General features: G+C 32.1%; 1 protein-coding gene across 1 annotated transcript; it reads left to right on the plus strand.

Moving 5' to 3' along the window:
- The first annotated feature begins 1,820 nt into the window (after positions 1 to 1,820).
- Positions 1,821 to 8,719, plus strand: LOC132726478 (transcription factor EC-like). Its single transcript, XM_060711795.1, has 5 exons — positions 1,821 to 2,147; positions 3,989 to 4,133; positions 5,071 to 5,146; positions 5,657 to 5,804; positions 6,374 to 8,719. The coding sequence occupies exons 1-5, from the start codon at positions 1,863 to 1,865 to the stop codon at positions 6,638 to 6,640; spliced, it is 921 nt and encodes a 306-aa protein (XP_060567778.1). The 5' UTR covers positions 1,821 to 1,862; the 3' UTR covers positions 6,641 to 8,719.
- The last annotated feature ends 10,233 nt before the right edge of the window (positions 8,720 to 18,952 follow it).

The raw sequence follows: 18,952 nt of genomic DNA on the forward strand, positions 1-18,952 counted from the left end.
TATTTGTTTCAACTTATTTTAAGTATTTTGTAGAAAAAAGCATTAATCGATCATGTGTTCAGTTTAAAGTTGATGTTGGTGTTAATATTTGAACATTGTTGTTTGCCATCTTTTTTCTTCTTCGAGATATATGTAACTCCAAGTGGTTCATTTCAATTAATTGTTGAAAAGGGATAGCTTTTGGGCGTTTGCTTTATGTCAGAATTAAAACAAAAATGTGCATAGTATTTATTGATAATCTAGTCTAGTCAGGTTGTTGATTTCAAACATCTTGCCCCTGACAGCCGTGGGTTCGAATCCCGACATGGACTTTGGATTCTTTCATGTGAAGGAGCAATCCAGCTAGCTTACGGAACGTCATTGATTCTACTTAGGCGTCCGTTCGTGACTGAAATAATGCACATGAGCGGAATTCATTAAAATAAAAGTTCGATGTTAAAGATAAAGCTCCAAGGAAAGATATAATCTTTCATCTTAGTTCATGGGTTCTATTGACAATGTCTGGCATATAACGTGTTCCATGCTACAAGTAAAACATCGCACTAAGCAACATCTTTCAGTGCTCTCTCTTAAGGAAAAAAAGAGAAAAAAATCTTATATATAACAATTCGTAACTTGTGTCATAAAAGAAGGAAAAAAACTTACGCACAATGTTTACGATTTTATGTCATCATTACAAGAATCAATGACATAAAATTGATAACAAGATGAGACTCCTTCTTTTTGAAATCTGAAATCCTTTCTCAAAAAAGTAAAAGCATTTACGTGAACTTCAAATATAGATGGTGATTCAATTAAATGTCTTGTGCAACAGGTGAGATGTTCAATGGAACATTTTAATGCATGATAAGAGCAAGTACAACACACCATGCGTCACATTCGTTACTGCATTTTGCAGTATATGACCCTTGACATAGTAAGTGGTCGTAAATTTACGGCAATACCTGAATATATCTTCCTGTTTTGCCTTACAAATACGTCTCGACATTATCATGCCTAATGGGGTACATTTGTTTGTAAACAGATCAACAGGTGAAGTTTTGTGCAATTCTGGGATGAAGTCAAAAATGCAAAGAGCTATCTTGTAGACACATCTCAACATGTTTTTTTGTGGACCTTTTAAGATCATGTTATAGTTTTGAACTGGCCGCGCATAGACAGAAATTAAGATACACTAGTGTTACAAGAGCGTATTATTTCAAATAAAAAAAAGATGACTATCTAGGGTCCCTGACCAGGTGCCTCCATCGCATACTAATAAAATTCTCTTGGTGTTTACCTGAGTCTTTCCAAAGGCAATCACAGGGTAGTGCTGCTGATTATTCGGACCTGTTTTATCGGACTTGGTGGCAGACCTATGTAAAAATACTTAAAACTTACAAAAAAATGTTTCGGTCTTAAATTCTAACAAGAATATATATTTGAGGCTTCTGCTTCTCCCCGTTGGTATGCCCTTACCCTTTTGATGTCCTTTAGGATCTGTTGTTAATGGATGTATATGGACTGTGTTTCGTTAACGTTTCTCTCCCTTGTTGATATATTTTTATTTCTATAGCAGAATATAACGTTGATTTATTTCGTGAGTTAAAAAGATTTTAACATTGGAAGAATATTGCAGTTATCGTTTAGACAGAAAACTCAAATATAAGAAGACGTTGCATCAAATATGATTTGATTCATCCGTACTAGGAAGCTAACAATTCTTTGTTTAAATATAGTTGCTCCTCACATCATTCTTAACGCAATAACATGCATCAACCGCTGTGAATAGATTATACGCTTAAGAAATTTGCTTAAGTTCTCATTAGGTACATGGACAATTACGTAGCGATAAACTGCATTATATAAACACTGTTGAGTATATGGTCAGACATATTGACTTTGAAATGTCTTATTATATCTATGATATTAAATCTCCCGATAGAGACATTGGAAATTATAATCAGAAATATGTTTATAATGACATTGAAAATGAAAGGATGTTTCTGTTACAGAGGGAGATGTTTAGGCGTAACATTTTCTATAATAAAGAACTAACAGGCAATTTATTAGATGGCTTCGATAGAGCAACACAATTTGGGGAGCGTGAAGATCTGGTGTCACGGCAGAAAAATGGCCTAGGCAGTTCAGGACAAAAGTCTTTAAAGGTAAATGCAAATCATTATCGAATAAAATCTGGAATACTTCGTTCAAAATTGTTAATTGCATCAGTTCGTTAATTCCTATTGTGTTCTCAAATCTATAAAGATATCATGAGTAAACACATTAAAGTGTAGTTATAGAATTTGTAAAAAAATACTTGGCGCATTTGAAATGGCAAAAGTATACTCTTTGATTAAATATTTCAATCATCCTCAATATCATTGAAATGTGCAGACGAAAAACAAAAGGAGTGTCCTCTTTTCTTTGATAATAAATGCTGTTTATTTTCAAATGATTATTTTACTGTAATTTTCACAAAATCGACTTTTCTTTCTTTTACATAGTATACTTTTATTTTCAAGAGAAAATGTCTAAACGTCGATTAATTTAAGAAATCTTTGTCTTAAAACATTGTTCGGTTATTCTACTGCGGGTCAATCTTACTGTGAAATGAGTTTTGCAACCAGAACTCAAAATAAAGAAACAACTATTTTTATTAGCCTCCTTAATATCAACGTCTTACAATAGTGAACATAATATAACTGTTTTCTCTGCCTTAGGCGCGTTATCGGCCTTGTTACGCAATCACTTTCCACTAATTGTTGCTTTCAAACAAGATTGGCCTACGGCATCAAAGGAAACGATACTCTAGACATTTGCCACAAGTCACATTGGAAAGCGCCACGTCTAGCACTTGTAGATTCTCAATTGAATTATTTATTCAAATATGGTGCCATTTACAAACCTAATGGGGGACGCAAAAGGTTCAACAGAACGTTTGGTTCTATATAAAAGATTATCTTTAATTCTTATATTTCTTAAATAATTATCATTGCAATCAATAAATTTGTAACGATCATCCCCTGTCATGAAACATCCGTTAAAGTGATCATCCCTTTATTAATAATTTTAACTAGTTCTGAGCGAATTTCTTCAGTCAATTTAAACCGTTTTTCAATTTATTTGCACTTTAAAGGCACTTAGAAACGTTTTCTTATAATATCGCCAGATTTGAATGGCCTTAAAACATCTACCTACATACAACCAATGACAACTAAGATTTATGAATGTATGGTCGGGATGTTTGCATTTATCAAAGCTTAAAGATACTTTTGTACATTTAACGGTGCATGAAAATGTGCAGGTATCATTATATGAATTGTGGAAATGAACTGGTTGTTCATTGTACTTTACGTACATATTATGTGGATATATTATGATTAAGCACTACTTTAAACGAAATAACGCTGTTGAATGGTCGATGAGATAAACGGATAAAATGTTATCAAGTGCAGGAGATGCGTAATGTAAAAATGAGAAATATATAACGTTTTATATGACTATATTTTAAGCTATGTTGTGTCACCAAACCATGCTGTATAATGACGTAATAAGCTTTTGAGCTGCAAAAGTCTATTTTTTTTCAATATCACTGGGCAACCATTGTTTGGCAGAAAAATGTTACAAACTGCATGAAGCAATGTAAACTTAAATTTAAAATAGTGCCTATAAAACAAAACCAAGTTATTGCAGTTACATTAAAGTTATTTTTTTTTCGCATCGAATCATTTGCTTCATATAATATTTTAATATATCTTTGTAAGAAGTTAAGAAACGTAGTCCTTGGCAAATACAAAACTCATTAATTAATTAATTGTGAATTTCTGTATGTTTCTGACAAATCATATGGAAGTGATTTAGAATCTCTTTCAACTTTACGCGCTATTTTTTCAACAAAAGCATAATTTCAGTTACATTTTGCAAGTTAAAACATATTTGAAACCATGGGTGTCGGACCTTAAAATTGTGTTCACAAAAAATGAATATTTTTTATTTTTTATTTCAGACAACAACTTCTCAACAACCTGTTTATTTAAACAGTACTGTTTCAAAAGAAGAACTTGTATTTGATGAAAATAGAATTTCGCCCGATTATTTTGCTATATCGAGAAAAGACAGAGAGAAGTCTAGAAGAGAGACGCATAATAGAGGTAAACATCCTTTTAATGAGATGAGTTGCATCGATTGGTTAAATCTGGAATATATGACAATTCACAAGTCTTTCCAGTATCAAACTTTAATCGTGAAGGAAAGTATCAACATTTCATAGAAGTGTGTTCCTTTTTCAAGTGGACTTATCCTAACGTTCATAAATGTGCTGTTACCTTAAAGGGACACTCATCGACTAAATAAGCTCACCTTTGCCAAACATTGATTCTTAGTTGTAGTAATTAGCTCTTGGTATTTGTTTATTATTGTGCGTGCATACATCATCAATTTATCATTTTATTACACATATTCACTATAAACATAAAATTATTTGATAATCTTTGCATTGACTCTTACAATGCGGCATATAGCTTAGATATTAGGCATGGCAAGGTAGACATTTACCACGATACAAATTGTATTGTCACTTATGTTTTACAAATAGCATATAATCTTAAGCTACATTTTTATATAGCTGGGATATTTAAAAAACAAAATAATATTATTGTTGATGTGTCTAATGATCTGTTCGAATCTCAAAAATGATTTCTTCTTTGATTTCTTGTAGACTAAATACCATTCTTGTTTCTTAAAAAAAATAGCCCTGCATCAGAGACCATTACAGAGAACTATATTGAAATATTATGGTTTGAACTTTCGTCATTTTGTGAGTTCATCTTTTTAAACCTTACCAATGTTGTTGTCAATGATTTGTGAGCAAAGTGACCTATCTACGTCATTTTATTACAAAAATAATTGACAACTAAACGAAACTATACTCTATCTTGAATTGGCTTTATCAAATCTTTTGCTTTCAAGTAATCGCAAGTTAAAGATGAAAAGGTTTTACATCGCCGTCTTGCCTCTAAACTATCAATATGTTACATGGCTAAACGAATTTTACAAATATTTATTCGTATTGTTTTATTTATGTTATAGTGGAAAAGAAGAGAAGATCATTCATTAATGACAAAATAACGGAACTAAGAAATATGCTACCAGAATACATTGATCGGTAAGTCTTCATTTCAGTTATCAAATTTAGCAGTACTTTATTAAAATGTTTAAAAGTCTGTTCATTAATTTTGTCTAACATTTCGTGTTTAATCATAATAGTGTGTTGAAAATTGAGTACCACTCGAGCCGGTACTAGGAGGCGTGAGGGATGTTGCACAGACTCAATCAAACCGAGTTTTCAATTTTCATTTTCTTTTGTTTAATGCTTACGAGGTATCACTCTTTATCCAGATTTTCACTTTACTCAAATTTATAAATGTTATAACCAATAGCATGTTATTTTCAAAAAACAAATATCTTTCTTTCTTTATCATTATGTAAGTGTTTTCGTTATCCAACAATTGTTGTTTTCTAATTTTTTTGGAGCAATCTCCATAAAAAAATATCTAAAACATATGAAAACTATATAGAATACAAAACTTATACACTTATGATTATGAACAACCTTTTGTATCATTTATACCATACATATTTATTATTTAACCCTGGCTTTTGTTTTCTTTCAAAGATCATTGTGTAACGGAAAGGGTTCTATTTTGAAGCAAACTGTGGAGTACATCAAAAAATTACAAAGGGATCAGGAGAAAACAAAACTTTTGGAAATCAAAGTATCTGAACTTGATGCCGAGTTCCGAAAGATTGCTGCAAGATTAGAGGTACTCTGTGAAACAGATCATATGTTTTTTTCTAAGTTATTGATAAACTAAATGACTATCAAACATTGCTTATGCTCTTTATTAGAACAAAGTCTAAATTGAGTAATGATAAACGTTTTTTTAAGGCAAATTAAATGACAATTCGAAAGCAAACAGTTGGGCGTTCATGGCCATGTGGTTAAGGGCGTTGATTTTAAAACACTTTTCTCAAATCGATGCGAGTCTTAATCCCACCTCGGACTTTGTTCTTTTATGTGAGAAAGCAAACCGTTCAGCTTAAAGAATGTCACTGGTTCTAATCAGGTGCCCGCTCGTGCCTGATATAATGCACGTGGAGGCACTTGAGGTCTTCCTCCACCAGTACAACCGGAAAGTCTCCTTATCACCACTACTGTGTTGGTAACACATAAAATCCAATCCCAAAAAGGAGACGATTTGGCAAACCTTAAATTCATATAAAGCTACTTTTCGTTGAACTTGAAATTATGCCGCTTTTCCATATATATGATTAAACGTTGAAATTGACACTACTGAATAGTATTGAATAGTTTGTTAAATTTAAATTACAGCGCATTGAATCACTACCAGCCTCAAATCTGAACGACTGTCTTGATCAAATGCAAATTGAAACAACGCCTAAAGAAACATGCAATCAAATGTCACAAATTACCGATTTAGATACAAACCGGCAATGGACAATCTCATCAGATAGTGAATATATGTCACCGACAACAGAAGAGGATTGGAATGCTCCACTTTCATCAACTGCGGACGATTCAATAAATGATTTTTCATCTGACATTTCGTTTACCGATACCTTATGTAATTACTTCTAATCAAGTAATTAAAGTTATTTACGAGCGCATGATATAAAAAAGTTGTTTTTCAACCAAAATAGAAATACAACCACGCGTTTAAATGGTTATGCTATTATATAGTTATACGGAAAACAGAAACAAATTGCGTCAGATAAAATGTCCTTTGTTTGCGAAATGGTAAGCTTACTACAAAGAAATGTAAAAATGATGTACAGTTGCGGTTCACCTGCCTTGTTTGCCTTTTGTTCTAATGTTGCCCAAACGATATGACTTTTAAGTTAGCATAAATGTATATCAAAATAATCTTTTCACGGCAGACTTGATGAGCCTCCGTGGCCGAGCAGTTAAGGTTCTTTACTTCTTACCATTTTCCCTTACCCCTGTTGTATCAAATCCCACCGGAGAGTTTGGCTACTTTTATGTGAGGAAACTACCCAGCTAGCTATCGGAACGTCATTGCTTTTTATCAGTTACAGGCTCACCTGAAGTATCGCAAGAACAAACATGTGACAAATTGTATAAAATTCTCAAGATACTTAAAGGAATGTACGTAGCTAGACTCCTTGTGATATTTGCAAAATAAATCGAGTGTTCGTCCAATGTCTTTTCACAATGTCATTCAGTTTCCTGATAAACGTACTGTTCATCCATGGAAATCAAAGTTACATATTGATAAGAAAAATACATTTGTACTTTTAATGACAACATTTTGCTAATATTTAGAAATTATCGTTATGTTTCATTATTACATGTTAAGGTTCAAGAGAGAACAAACTGTAAAAAATTGTAGTCAGTGTGTAACTGAAAACAAACTGAAAACAAATATGTTTTTGAAGTATCCGGACAATTTATTTAGGTTTGATAGACTGTATTTTATGTTATTTTTAAAAAGTCAATTTGCGAATTATTTGTAAAATTCTGAACCCTTTCGCTGCCAGAGGGTTATTGTTTTATTGATCACCTATTTGCCAGAGGGTTTTCTAATAAATTACTATTTTATTAATTAATATAATTATTATTATTATTTGTTATTAGTATTATGATAATTATAATTGTTTCCAAACATGCTAGCATAATAATAATTATTGTCGATGGTATAATTTTCTTTATATTTATTATTATTTTTATTATTATTATTATGATTATTATAGAAACGGCAAAAGCCGTCCATATGGCAAATACGCCGAAAATAACAGGGACGGCATAAGCCGTCCCTATGGCAGTGAAAGGGTTAAATTTTATATGTTATTTTGGTTTTGTCGTGATATATGTGGATATATAAACTGTCAAGATTTTATATCACCCGAGCCGTCAGGCGAGGGTGATATTTTATCTTGGCAGGTAATATATTCATATATATCACTCCAAGACCAAAATAATAATTTTATTACCCTTCCCCTGCCAAGTTAAGACGAATTTAAAACAAATAATTGCTTCTTCAAATGAAACGTCGAAATAAGATTCCCTTTAGGGTACCCCTTCACCACAACATGACGTCACATAAATACACGACGTATTTTCTTCCGAATCTAACGAATGTAAACAAGAGAAAAGGAATAGTCTGTTAAAAGGACTTTTTTGGAATTAATATCAAGCTTTCACAAGGTCATATTTGTTTTCAATACTGATGAGAATATGTATCATTACTCTATTTTGGTAAATAATTATCATTTGGCAGTTAAAAAGTGCTTGTTAATCGGAATTTACATCGCGTAAAATCAAACCGTACGCGCATCGCCACAGCGCATGTTGTTTATAACGTAGGGTTCCCAACGGGGAAATTTAGTGTGTATATTACCCGTCTGGCTCGGTAATATCAATTTCTTTCGGGTGATCAATATCCAATCAAAAAGGCAGAAAAAATCTGGAAGGGTAATAAACAATGATGTTTTGCCTGCTAGGTAATGTTTGATGTCCAGTGTTAAAAAAGAATCATGAAAATATATAGTTCCTCGAATGCAATCACACTATATAGTATGTACACATTATTGTTTGGGATTCACATAATTGTTTTGTTCATTGGTGTCACGTTGGTTTTATTACAATTTGAAACAATGTCCAAGTTACATCATTAAAATAAATATGTGTTGTTGTTTATTTTGTTGTTGTTGTTTTTTCAATACATTAAGAAATCTTAATGTATTGTATATTTTAAAGGGTTCAAAACAATAAAAGCATTGACAAAAAAATGCTTTTATTGTAAGCAATTTATAACTTCAAGATTTTAAAATTGTAACATGTTTTTCGTGTATTTGATGAAATATCATATTTATAAATTATGTAGTTGTTATATTATATAGTTCCGCATCTCTCACAAGAATAAAAGGTACATTATTCACTTTTACATATAGACCATAAATAGACGACAATTAAATTTGTTTAATAGAAATAAACGCAATATGTGTATGTTATATATTATCATAATGTTTATAGTTGAATACTCTACAAATTTACAAAGAAAATGTTGAGCGGTCGTTGCTTTATTTTATGAAATCTAAATAAGGAAAACAATTTAAGAAAATCCAGGAGAGAAAACAAGAAAACTGCTACGTGCTGTATCTTCGGAAATGAAACAAAGCTGATATTGCAGAATTAGCAGAAGATGCATCAATATATTTTTCGAACCAGAATCTGCATTCGTAAATGTGATGCATTGTGAATTTAAGTACTGTACAAACTGATCAGCCAGTCACAACTGCATATATTATATTACATTATATGATATTTAATTTTACCCATGAAATATTGTGCTATATCAGTCAAATATGTTTTCACTCAACACGATACACACGGCTCATGAAAATATGTAGCATTTTATCATGTTGAGTGATAATATATTCCATATTTCACTCAAACGACAAAATATCCTCTTAATATTTTAGAAAAAATATCGGTCTTAGAGGTGTTTATCTGCAATTTAATATCGGTTTGGAGGTTAGATGCGTATGAATTGACAACGAAGGCCCGAGTGGTTAATTTTTTGCATCAAAACGCCAAAACCGGTTATTTCGATTCTAACACGATAAAATAAGGAAGATCACTTATGTAATTTATTCAAGCGGAAATAACTTCCGGTGGCGATTTCCGTATAATGATGTTAGATTTTCGCACCCTACTGTTGCTAAGGTATAGAAATTATTAGACAAAAGAAATAATAAGAAAAAAACGTTATTTTATCAAGTTTTCAGCAATAAAAACTTACGTCTTAGAATGGATTGTATTGTGTTCACATCAGTGCCCCATTTATCATTCTTGTATGTATGAAATAACGTCAGCGTTTATGAATGAGTTGTATACTTAGGATGACGTCATTACGCTGCTTACGAATTGGCGCCGTTTTGTCAAAATATTTATAAACTGATATTAATCAAATATGTGGCGTTAGTGTATATGAGATATTATTTCGGTATTGTTTGAAAAGAAAACATTATAAGAACTGAAAATATAAATAAAAAGGCTTTTTATTGTTGCTTTAAAGGGCTTTGTAAACTATATAATTGATGTTGAAAACATAACAGCCACATATACAACTAGTCCCTAACCAGTGTTTATTGTCAGTTTAACACCGGTTTTTTTCTTCTTCTTTGTCTATAGTGACAAAATCACTTGGAGTGTTAGAATATATTATATTATATTATATCACTTGGGGTGTTATATGATATGATATCATATCATATCATATCATATGATATCATATTATCATATGATATCATCTGACAGATTGATCAATGCATGATTAAAATAAAATAAAATAAAATAAAAATAAAATAAATATCATCATATCATATCATTTCATTAAATTTATTTCATTTCATTTATTTTATTTTATTTTATTTATTTTTATTTTATTTTATTTTATCTTATTTTATTTTATTTTAATCATGCATTGATCAACTGTCAGATATGCCTAAATTATCTAAAACTTGATAAAGAAAACGAATCTAGAGAAACCAACAATTTTAGACCGATAACATAACATTATCCTTCATGCAAACAAAAAGAACTTGATTTATTACTCACTTCCCAAATAGTATAAACATTTAGAAGCAGAACGAATGAGATGCAAGATAATGTTACAAAGCTAAAATTTATCTAATGCCTTTAAACCCCTGACTTCATAACAAACACCAAAATTGATGCTTGCTATCATGTTATGAAACAAAAGCAAACACGCTTACACTTATGAACAAGACATATGATTCAGAAAGTCGATGTATGTTCCCGCAACTGCTCTTAAGTCAATATAATACTCTTCAAAATAGGTAAGAACATGTAAAAACCTTTTTTTAAATAACTGACCATGACAATCCAATAGAAAATACTAATAAAACATACAAAATATGTTCCTACCAAATATAAAATTCACAAAATAAATCAATAAGTGTCTGTGAAAGCCAAACTGTATAATTCTAATTTAAGCCCAGGTGACCCCTTACTTCATCAAAAGGCCACACAAGGTATATATGTAAGACATCGGTCAATAAAAAAGGCTGTATGAGCACACGTGTTAAAGTCTACTTGTTAGGAATAGTAATTGTAATTATGATCCCTGTAACCCCAAACTCTATCTTAAGAGAGGATCACCCGACGTATATTCCTACCAAATGTGAAAAACTTAAGTCAATAGCTACTGGCCGTATGCACTAATGTGTATTTTATCTTTAGAATTGATGACCTTCACCTCACTGCAGTGATAGTAACACATTTAACTTTTTCATAGATTTATAGATAAAACAAAAATGCCAGCCCGTTATATATTCATCCCATGGTTGCATTTTCGTGGATTTACTGAAAGAAAGAAATAGTTATACTATATAGCATAATAACATATGTACAAGAAATTAAGTTTCTTTACAAAAATAAAAAATATCCATTTTAGAGACATGATTAGTTATAGAATTTCTGAAAAATGTTTTTAATTATTTTTTATTTAATTTTTAAAACAAAAATTATTGACAAAAAGGGCAATTAAAACAGAAATAAATAGACTGCAGCCGTTCGAGCCTTGCAGGATTCAAGAACATTTTAATGAGACTGGTATTTGTAAGTTTCCTGAAGCGGAATGTACAATCATGATCAAGTTTTTATCACAATCGAACTATAGGTATTCATATTTAAAACTGCGATATTTCCCTATTAATAAATGTTTGTGGTAAAATGGAACGCGGTTTTAATTGAGTGGTCTAAAACCTGAATAACCACACCATAAATCCGCTATAAAATGTTATGTTTATCTAATGCACATATTATGTGAAAAATAAAATTCAAGCTGTTAATAAAGATTAAGACATCTACAGTGACTTCCCTTTGAATCAATTCCTTTGAATTAGGCCGTAACATCCTTCTGTAAACGCCTGATCTATTCGAGAGTTATACTTTCCACTTGTTTTCAAACTTTTCTAATGGCATCAACTCGAAATATTGATTATAAAACAACACATTTAGGATTACATTCAATTTAATTAAATGAGAATGTTTTTATTTGCACGCCTGGAATATGATAGAGCTACTTTCGGAGGTAAACGGTATATCGCTCTATCACTACGTCCGAGCTAGTAAGGTGTCAAGTGTTTATATCTTTTGTAAACCCTACACCAAATATCGAAAATCGGGGAATTCTATGCCATGTAATTTTGATAAAGATTTCCAGAAAACGTAAAGTTGTTATAATTGTGCTTTAAATGTATTTGTGGCGGCGTTTCCCAGTTTGCGAATTTAGCGTTTAAATGGACCGTTTCATCATGAAACAGATTATTTTTCCTCTATTTTCATCTAAACAGCGATTCAGATTAAAAACAAATACGTTATAAGTAGATATAAGGTCTATAGAAATGACATTAGATTAAAATCAGATCAAATCATTAGTAAATAAAGAAAATATACGATATTTGTTCTGGGAGACAGCTCAGTCGTGAAGGAGGTAGTCATGTCGCCAAAGAGATAGCTCTTTGGTACAAAAAACAGTGTATCTAATTGTCTGTGTATATTTAATTCCTTGCATTTATCAGGCACAAAAATTTAATAAAAAACAATATTATACTAATGTTATTACTATACATGTATATTATGACGTTTGAATAATAAAACATTAATATCTACAGCGTTCAACTTGTTATCGCCTCATTTTTGTCCACTGTACACAACTTTAACTTTGTATATGTGATAAACAGCATACTGTACTGTACATATTATCTATATATTCGTGTAGGTTCAATGATAAATGAAGTATTGAACCTGCGCTCATTTAATATTCCTTTAGTTTATACATATTAATAATCACTTCTGTCACATAACATTAAGAACTTAACTTAAAAATACATGTTAAGATTTTTAGCCTTTTTGTACAGAACCTATCAAATCTAAACATAGTTCAAGGTTCGTACTCTCTTGAAAATGACAAAAAATTGATGGTTGTCTTGAAAAGGCCCTAAATTGCATGGTTGGCCCTGTAAAAAGCTCATAAATTTGCATTGTATGGCGCTAAATTACAATTTTGTAGGCCCTAAATTTAGTTGGAAACTATTTGATCGGTTGATAATCAAACTCTAATTGAGTATCAGAGATGTTTGTACATAGACTGGGTTGAAAACAAATTAAATCAGTAGTATACGTTCCATGATAACTGTCACGGGGGTTGAACCTCATATGGATCTCAAAATTCAGCATCGGTAAAAATACATATGTGAATTTCCGCTAATCCAGATGTGCGCTATAACTCGATTGTGAAGGAGAAAATAGGTCAACCACGGAGTAAGTTTTAAACTTTTTAAACATTTCTATAAGATTAAAAGCTCAGTGACTGTTCTCAGTAGATTCTAACTAAATACTTTTCGTTGGTATTTTTTGTCTGTGTGGGAATAATTTAACCTAAGGAAGTCTTTTGCCAAATACAGCAGGATCTTCAGTGGTAAGAGAGAAAAGTTCACCGAATATTTGTCAACTTTGTTAGTTTTATTTGTTGTTTTGTAATCTGAACAAGGGCAACATTGTCGCAATATACGCCCTTCATAGAAGCTTTTGACAGAGATGTTTGCATTATAGATATGTATAAATGGAGATATTCTCTGGGCAATATCTGGAAAAATATCTGGATATATTATCATCTCTTGTGATTTTTGTCTGACTTTTGACCCCTATGCGTGACCTTGACCTTGGCCGCAGGAACCTATATTTTGCACATGACACTCCGCCTCACAATAATTAACATTTGTGCCAAAGTATATTGAAATCCCTCAATGCATGTAGAAGTTTTGCTCCGGACAGGCGTTATTCAATGACCTTTAAGTGTGACCTTGACCTTTCACCTAGAGGCCTGGGTCATGCGCGCGACACGGCTGCTTACAGTGGTAAACATTTGTTTGAAGTTTTATTAGAATCCCTTCCGTATGTTAAGGAGATATGCTCTGGACAAAATCTCTCTATTTCATCATCTGTAGTGACCTTGACAATCATCTTTAGTGACCTTGACCTTTCATATACGAACCTAAATTACATGTATCACACCAGTATTCATCATAATGACCGTTTGTGTTTCAGTCCCTCAATAAATGATGACTAAATTGTCCAAATACATATTTTCATATTTTTATCTGAACTTTGACCCCTATGTGTGACCTTGACCTTGGCCGCAGGGACCTATATTTTAAACTCGACACTCCGTCTCACATTATTAACATTTGTGCAAAGTTATATAGAAATCCCTCTATGCATGTGAATGAAGTGAATGAAATTTATATAAAAAAATCCTCCATGGGTGTAGGAGATATGCTCCGGATAAGAATCGGACATTGCCCGCCCAGACGCCCGCCCACATGCCTGCCAGGGGAAAACTATAATACGACCCATTTTTCAAACGGGCGTATAAAAAGAGATCCATTGGGAACAAAAAATAACAAACATTGCTAACTGTCAATAGTTGCAGATTCAGATTTATAGTGTCTGTTTATAAAAGGCAATTATAATTTTTATCGACTTTTTTGAAATCCTCGATTTCCTTCAATGCTGTTGTATTTTAATTATCAAATGATTGTTTAGCGTTCACTTTATGTGTTCATTGAAGTTGATTGTTGATCCTGGTCTCTTTTTATTTGCTGAATTTTGAAATTTGATTAATAACATTTTCTCACAATGGCAATTAATTCTTATGTTCAAAAGTTAACATTGACATCTATACATGATAAGTACTGCTTAAACCAGTGCTAGGAAAACGACAATACTGTCTATAAACAGGTTATAACTAACATAGAGTAAAAATAATTCCCTTCAGAAAGCTCAAACTTATAAATTGAAATGTTGTCCGCTCGGATTGATTGGGAATGTTACTGAAGGGTACTTGAAAGTGCAAAATACCGTCCACAGCCTTAAGCAGAATTAACATTAGGACATGAAAATGATGAGATTTTGAATTTAGAAACATCCACAGGTGTGTTCATACCGCAGTTACCATGGAACGTATAATGTTACTCGTCCGTGCCATTCCGTGGAAATTTGGTTTTAAGATAAAACAATGTGTATTACCTGAAGGAGAAAACTATGGGCAGAACTAAATAAAATGGAATTTTGACCGAAGTTATTAAGCATGTGTATCACAGACAATGCGTCAAAAGACAAATTTTATAAGCAATTATCATAGTATTGCAAGCAATCCAGAAGTCCCCTACCGGTTAGAACCCAAGCAACATTCTGAAGGGCCATTGGCCATTCACTTATTTTTCAATTTTTCTCTTTTTAAGTAAATTTGTTGGAAAAGCTCTTTAAAAGTGACCACAGGAAACATTTAGTGTATGAACAGACAGACGGACTGAAGGACACTCTAAAGTGTTTTTTTACCAAAATATAACATTTTTAAAAGCAAAATTCTTAAACAGGAGATAACTCTTGAAATAAGATGCAAGGCTTCATACATGATGTGAGTGTAACAAAGAACAATTAGTAATAAAGGTGTTGATTATGAATGTTTATTTTGAATTCGAAGTAAAAGAAAGTTAAAAGAATGAATAAGAAAATTCAAAGTTTAAGGATGAGATAATTCTGGAAATATGGATGCTAGATTTATAGACCTTGTTATATTATTATGATGTGGGAGTTGGAAGTAAATCCTATAAGTAATGAAGAAGTTGGAGTTAAATATACCAATTTCTCGAAAACAAATCTAAGTTTAAGGGGGACATAATTCTGAAAATAGTCTTGCTAGAGTACTGAACCTTCTCACAAATGATTTGAGTGATAATGAAACATATATATGAAGTTTGAAGAAAACACATTAAAAAAATAAAGAAGTTTTTTTAAAACAAAAACATTTTTTTCATGAAAATTCTAAGTTCAAGGGAGGCAATTCTGATAATTTTTGTGCTATAGTTGTAAACCTTGTCACAGACGATGTGGTCGATGACCAGAAACTTATATTGGAAGTTTGAAATTAATACCTTTAGAAATAAAGAACTTATAGTGAATAAGCCTAAAAACTAGAATAAGAAATCTTGACGAGGTTGCCGATGTTTGTTAAGTACATGTATGACAGCTCTCAATATACTTCCTATAGTCAAGATTAAAAACTTTTCAACATAGGAAGAAAAAAAGACATGCATAATCTCCAGACTGCCATCTACCCATATTTGAAGTGTCATAAAAATATTTTAAGTACTTTTTACATTATCACTAGATCCACTTTATGTGTTAAATTTGCTATATTTTCAGGCTATTTGTTGTCATAGCAACAAGAATTTTCAACATAGGAAGAAAAGAAAAAAAAACGTGCATAATCTCCATACCGCTAAATATCCATATATCAAGTTTCATAAAAAATATTTTCAGTACTTTGTGCGTTATCGTGGGATCCAGTTTTGTGGACGGGCGGACTGACAGACGGACAGACAGATGGACTGACGGACGGAGGGTAAACCTAAAGTCCCCTCTGGTGAACCGGTAGGGGACTAAAAAGCAGGCAACATATCCTAATGGTGATTATACAGTATTGAAGTTGGAACCACCCAAATAGAAAAAGTTCAAATGGAAGGAACAAAATAATAAAACACAAGCATGCACAAACAAACACGATCGAAAATATCATCGTTGACACCTTTTTAAGATAATTGTTGTCCGGATTCATCACCACTTAATACATCCATGGAAAGCCGTACAAATAGTTATCGTGCAAAAAATTATTTGTCTCTCTATTTTATTCATATAATTTCATATATTGTGAATAAAAAAATATCTTTGAAAATAGCCAATATTGTCAATGACAGGCATACTCAAAACAACCCCGCAACATTTATAGTTTTTAGTCGTCGTTTCAGGAATTTTTTGTTTCTTTACAAGAAGAAGTCCTAGAATTAATCATTAATCAATAAGATGATGACTCAAGAAGTATTATTTATGCTGCATTTGCAAGATCCAAAGGTGTTTGCTCTGTTGCAGTGAGTAGCCTTGATACAGATGTGCTTCTTCTCCTCCTCAATCACCGTCAAACAATTGTTATAGAATAACTTTTCTTCTTCACTGGAAGAACACGACTAAATGTCGACACAAAGAGGTATATATCTGTTCATCACTTATACGATATGTTAACTGAAGAGTAGCATAACATTATCTTACAAGTATATTGTTTATCAGGATGTGATACAACAATTCATTATATGGAAAAGGATAGAAGAAAGCATTAAAACTATTGATGAAAAATGCATCCAAATATCAAGGATTAAAAGATATGGGAGAAGAGGTATGTTTCACATCATTAAAAAATCGGGCTTGTACTATTTTCGTTGCTGATCTGTTATTCATTTAATGTCCTTCGATGCTCTAATGCATTGTAGTCTTATTTCCTTGATACTTGCCTCCTACTGAAAACATTTTTGATTTGCATTTTCCGAGATGTGTATTACAGCTGTATATTTGGCGAAATGCAACAATAGCTTTACAACATTTGCAGCCGTCTTCGCAGTTTGGATACGAAAAAAATGATGATGGAGTGTTGGAACCTATTACCATGTCTCAGTCTGTTGCGGCTCCAGAAATTCTAACTGATGTAGTTTGTTCATGTAATGTTATGAACTGTGACGCCCCCTCTTGTCTAGCACGATACAAATATAGGTAACCAATGTCATCAAGAGAATTCATTTGTGCTACTCGTTAAACAAGTTTCTTTTGCAGTGTCTCAGCATTTTCTTTTTATCCTTTACACGAATGCTCCTAATCAGGAAGGAATGGTTAAAGAGAACACATTATTAAATTGAATGCGTTTTGTTTTGGTTTTGTAAAATCAAAGATTATAACTACTTTAAAAAACAACAGGTAAATTATTTCTATGACCTTCGCAAAGTAACAGTTATAATAATGACAAATACCTTTTGGAAAATTTTGTAGTTAGATATACGATTTTTGTAAAACAACCAAAAACAAAAGAAGCAGTGTTGCCCATACCAAACAATTAAAGAAAAAAAAATATGAAGAAAATATTAAAGGAAGCTTGGATATCTTGTTGTAACATTTAATAAGTGTTTTCTCACATTCACGCAGGATGAGATTCGCTTACGTATGAGAAGGTATAGCGCATGAAGTTTTATGATAGCATATTATAATTACTTCCCCTCCATTGAACAGGCTCGAAATTTTAATGTGCTGATGGTAAGGTCTTTGTTATTTTGATCGGTATTGTTTTGGTTGTTGATGGGAGCTTTCCAGTATACTAATAAGCTATTAATAAAATATGTCCTAAAACAGAAACAAATGAAAGCGTGATAAGGAACATTTATATGATATGTTTGTGGTTTATCCCGTTTTAAAGAAAGAAAAAGTTCAATAGTGAATACAAAAGTGATTAAACAAGGAAACTATATTGGGAGGTGTATAAGGACTTGCACCAGGTGTGTGTCTTATTACGGGAATGTATGCGATGGTAACCCTCAAATTTGCCGCAAGGGTTTACATTTTGTCTGCCCGCGATAGCAAAGGCCACCATGGCAAAGACAACGTCTGATAAACAACAGAACTTTCTTCTTCAGAGGTATACAATAAATCGTTCTTTTGAATGATAAAAAATGAGGCAATAGCTTTATTTTTATGAACAGTTCCTTTCAACTCTAAATTCGATAACTGGGAAACGCCATCAAATATGATAAACAAGATCAACAAGGAAAGGCGGCGTTCAATGAACGCAACCCCCATATGACCCAGCAAGGCAAGGAGCCCGGCGGACCCCAAACAAAAACAGGAAAGGGCACAAGTCAGCACGGACAGGTCAATCACTAAATGATAAATAATTTGTAACTGATTAGGAATTAAAAGAAAACAAATAAATGATTGAATAATAGGCCCACAAAGTCAAAGGGC

This window comes from Ruditapes philippinarum, unplaced genomic scaffold, assembly GCF_026571515.1.
Source record: "Ruditapes philippinarum isolate M1 unplaced genomic scaffold, ASM2657151v2 ctg33_1_1_1_1, whole genome shotgun sequence".
NCBI lineage: Eukaryota > Metazoa > Mollusca > Bivalvia > Venerida > Veneridae > Ruditapes > Ruditapes philippinarum.

What these genes read in the sequence shown, in the direction of transcription:
- LOC132726478 (XM_060711795.1), top strand. Translation starts at nt 1,863, where the DNA reads ATGGTCAGACATATTGACTTTGAAATGTCTTATTATATCTATGATATT. An exon ending in CAGGACAAAAGTCTTTAAAG is followed by an intron (nt 2,148 to 3,988) that starts GTAAATGCAAAT and finishes TTTTTATTTCAG; the next exon opens with ACAACAACTTCTCAACAACC. An exon ending in AGATTGCTGCAAGATTAGAG is followed by an intron (nt 5,805 to 6,373) that starts GTACTCTGTGAA and finishes TTTAAATTACAG; the next exon opens with CGCATTGAATCACTACCAGC.